Source organism: Wasmannia auropunctata, unplaced genomic scaffold (assembly GCF_000956235.1).
Source record: "Wasmannia auropunctata unplaced genomic scaffold, wasmannia.A_1.0 LD336101.1, whole genome shotgun sequence".
NCBI lineage: Eukaryota > Metazoa > Arthropoda > Insecta > Hymenoptera > Formicidae > Wasmannia > Wasmannia auropunctata.
Genome location: NW_012026789.1, coordinates 4962530 through 4966894, shown reverse-complemented (window position 1 = coordinate 4966894; position 4365 = coordinate 4962530). Strand labels below are relative to the sequence as shown.

Below are 4365 nucleotides of genomic sequence, written 5' to 3'. Positions count from 1 at the left end.
TTATTTTAGCTAATAAAATTGTATCTCGCAACAAATATATTTATCTTTAAAAAGTAAAAAGTATTTCAACAGGAGTAGCTAAGAAAGTGACATAAGGAAAGAATGATTTTGCTGAAAAATTTAAAAGTTTTGCTGGATATTCCTCAATAGAATTAGCTAAACATTATTTGATTTTTTTAGCAAATATTTTTTGTTGTAGCGCTTAAATTTTAACAACTAATAAATTTAACTTTGGCAGTAACAATATTAGTTGTCCCTATATTTTAAAAACCCACATTAGCCGCCACGGCTATATTTTAGCTGCGTTGGCCAATCCTTTCTGTGCGTGTGACGCACAACACCAAGCTATATCAAACGTCCGCACTCTTCAACAACTGCGATTAAAATTATGCCACTCAACATGGCTGTTCGAAAAGGTTCACACTATGTAATTCAACAGTCGTCCGATAAATGGCGTCAATGGGGAGACTGCAAAAAAATCAGTACTTATGGACCGCACTGTGTATATAAAATATATTTTCCAAATTTAAATGTTAAATTTAATTAATTAGTAATCGTAGATAAAATTTATAAAAAATTCTTTCAAATTTCTTATTATTTTAAATCTTTATTAATTTATAAATAAAAAAAGTTATTGAATTCTCAACAAATTTATGAAACATTCATAGCTTATAAACAGTTGTATATTTTATTTAAATTATAAAATATTTATTTTATATCCACATAAAAAATTAAATACCAATATAATATCTAAAGTTAAAATATAAAATAATTTATATATTGTTTAATGGTCTAATATTATATAACAGTCATTTTGTATATTATAATATTTTTGAGATTTAATATTACACCTTTCATATCTGATATAATTATATATTTATTAATTTTGTTTTATCAAATAAAGTTCTAGCAACAGAGTTTATCAATTAATTATTATAGTTTGACAAAATAACGTGGCTACTGATTAAATAATATTAAATAATAGAATTGGTATTTATTATATTTACTTTAAATTTAATACTTATTTATTATATATATTATATATTTAATATATAATATTAATTACATATATAAATATGCGTATGTATAATTATATAAAATTGTAATACTCTCTTAGTTATTCTTCTGTTTAGGTAACGTAGTGTAGGTTTTTTTATAAAAATCATAAAATAAATACAGAAATATAAGTATATTTCCAATAAAAAAAACTGCTGATCCTTTAACTAAAGGTGGCGCTTGACAATTAGGATTGAAAATCTGCAGCATAATTATTATCACCACAATAAATTGTACCTAATTTCACAAATAAAGAAAACATTAATAAACAAAATACTACAAATGTATTATATTATTTAAATAAAAATATCGAATATAAATATTAAAAGCGGGGACGTTGCAACCCCATTAAGCGCTTCTACATTGGAAGTGACTCGCACGTCTATGGCAAGCCGTTTTGATTTTTAATAACATAAAATAAATTTCACCTATTGTAAAATTCTTAAAAAATATTACAATTCTTATTAATGAATTAAAATTATGTCGTGACATAATAATAATTTCATGAATTAAAATTATGTCAAAACATAATAGAAATTCGGAATTATTATTATGTTGCGACATAATTTTAATGCATCTAATTATAATTATGTCGCAACATAATAACATTTCCGCATATCATTTTATCCTTATTGTTCACCGAGTATTAAACGAGGACAAAATGATAGAAACATTCGGGTGATGTTTCGCAAACGTAGACTAAATGGAGTTTTACAAGTATTACAAATGGGCATATCGAGTCGGCTAAGTGCGCCTCTCAAAAGTTTGCGCCTTACGCTGAAGCGTACATTGCATATATCGCAACGTCCCCAGATAAAAATGTAATAACATCACGCGTAAAATTTAATAATTATAAAATATATTTATACTTGCCATCTGCAACTTAGTTATATATAATTTAATGGGAGATATCATCTGTTGGAGTTCCGGACTCCATGCAGCGAGAAAATAATAAGTGTACATGATTACATGCACGGTACAATTTAACAATGAACCAAATGTTATCCTTTCATCCAAAATAAACTTGAAATAATACCACCCTAATACCAAAATAGATACATGATGATATATGTGCAAAGCAGAGACTTGGTTTTGTTTCTTTCTCAATACAAATACACAGGTTTCGACGTAATCGAAAAGTCTCAGTAAAAACATCCACCATCCTACATTGAATAGCTGAAACGTAAATGTTATAAACAAGATGTATGAAGTATTACAAACATTAAAATAATAAAATAATAACTAAATACGGCTTAGATATAAATAAATATAACTTAAGTATAATATAATAAATATAATTAGGTAAAAATAATATAAATATAAAAGAAGGAAGGAAAACATTGCAGGATGCATATGCGCAAAAAAGTTTCATAAATGCAATCTAATAAAATATAAATATTAATATACATAATTCCAAGCGAACGTTTCGACCTACAATCGGGTCATCTTCAGCGCTATTAAAATAAAAATTCAAATACAAAAAGCGTCAATCTTAACAGAAATAAAAATTATAAGAAACCAATATTATTCGATGGCGCTACAGCTCATATCGAGTCAGGGCCTATCACTCTCTTCATATGCCTGTGGTACGCACGCTGATTGTACACAGGCATGTGGGACCTATAGTTTAAAGTCGATTCCGAACAGTATAAGTTTTTGAAAGCGATCTTCGCGGCAATTAAGGATTGATGATTTGCCAAACCTCCGGAACGGAGACGCGAGTATATAAAAATTTATTGGATCTACCGGGAATCGAATCCGGTATCTCTGGTAATAGACAGTGTGCTGTTTCTTGCGCCATCCTCGCTCAACAAGAAACCATAGCAAACGTAAAAAATTATTAAAAATGTACATGTTCGCGACGCATATCAGGAAACTGTGTTAACAATGTAAGTCAATCCATTAAAATTCCGGGAGGAGTCAAAAGTAGGCTGTTGTGCGAAAGTTTTTGAAGGAATGTCATTGTTAGTTCTGACATTATTTTCTGCAGTTCTCGATCTCACAGCAAGCGCAGCATGGTACAGTGACGTGATTAGTACTAATCAAACGGATGACTCACTTACTTACTATATTGTTTTAAGTTTTGATTCCTCCCAGAATTTCAATGGATTGACATACATCACTGAATAACACATGGTTTCTTGTTATATGCGTCGAATGTATGTTTTTAATAATTTATGAGTTTGCTATGATTTTCTGTAATTTTTTAATATTGATGTTTTTCGTATTTGAATCTTTGTTTTAATAGTGCTGAAGATAATCCGATTATAGGTCGAAATGTTCATTTGAAATAATGTTTATTAGTATTTATATTTAATTAGATTGTAAACATTTTTGCGGAAGTATATTCTGCAAATCTTTTATGCTCCTTCTTTGTTATATTTTAAATAATAAATGTCGATTGCGTATATAAATGCCGACATAGCTGCCACTAATATCATGATAGAATTAAAAGTAGTTATTCATTTTAGAGGAGCATTTTACTGACCTTCACGTATGTTATCAAAGTCATGATCGTAAAAGACATTTCAAAAGGTTTTAGCTGTCATTGTTTAAAGAACCCCGCACACTTCTTATAAAAATGGAGTCCGGTCAAATTGGTTGTAATTTTAATATATGTTATGTAGATTTTGACTCACTGATCAAAAGTCTCAATGTCACCAAGCCAAATAATCAATACTTTTGGAGTTACGACGGATCAAATATAAAAAATTGATCTCCTTCGTCAGGCTGATGCGATGGCAGGCATTTGAGATTTAACGTATTTTCATCTCCTTGAGAGTCTTTATTCACACTTTTATTTATACGCACGCACTTACATACCACATACACGCAAACTCAGTCCTTGCACACACGCACGCACAACATTAAAAAAATTATATTTTTCATGAGTGCAATAATTTTGCACAAATGAGTACATATTGGTATGTTTGAATACAATCATATATGTGAGACTGTTCAATAATGACAATAATACAGAGTGAATATAATTTTCTCCTTTTGTATACGTGCATATACTACGACATAATATTTTATAATATCAAACGTCAATTAAGATGAGGTAAACGACGGAACACGCACTGATACATACACATGATATTAATTAGACATTGTATTATTAAATGATGATTTATGATAGTCAAGATTATAGAACTGCGACAAACGTAAGAACACATCTGCGCCGATAATGTCAACTTTAATTGTAATGTGAATTTGTATGATGGCTGATAATGAGTAAGTAAGCCGAAACGTTCCAGCAATTTGTTAATTATTAAAAATTTTTTTCGTATTAATTAATCAACCAAAAAA

At 28.9% G+C, this 4365-nt stretch overlaps 1 protein-coding gene across 1 annotated transcript in view; it reads right to left on the bottom strand.

Annotated features, from left to right (window-relative positions):
* Nucleotides 1-1040: 1040 nt before the first annotated feature.
* The window catches only part of LOC105460327 (elongation of very long chain fatty acids protein AAEL008004-like), a 9183-nt gene continuing 5858 nt past the window's right edge, over nt 1041-4365 (bottom strand). Inside the window, exons 3-4 of the mRNA XM_011706776.1 lie at nt 1930-2232; nt 1041-1293 (exon numbers count right to left, since the gene is read on the bottom strand). Of these exons, the coding sequence (XP_011705078.1) occupies nt 1114-1293; nt 1930-2232 (483 nt within the window). The 3' untranslated portion in view covers nt 1041-1113. The remainder of the gene's footprint in view (nt 1294-1929; nt 2233-4365) is intronic.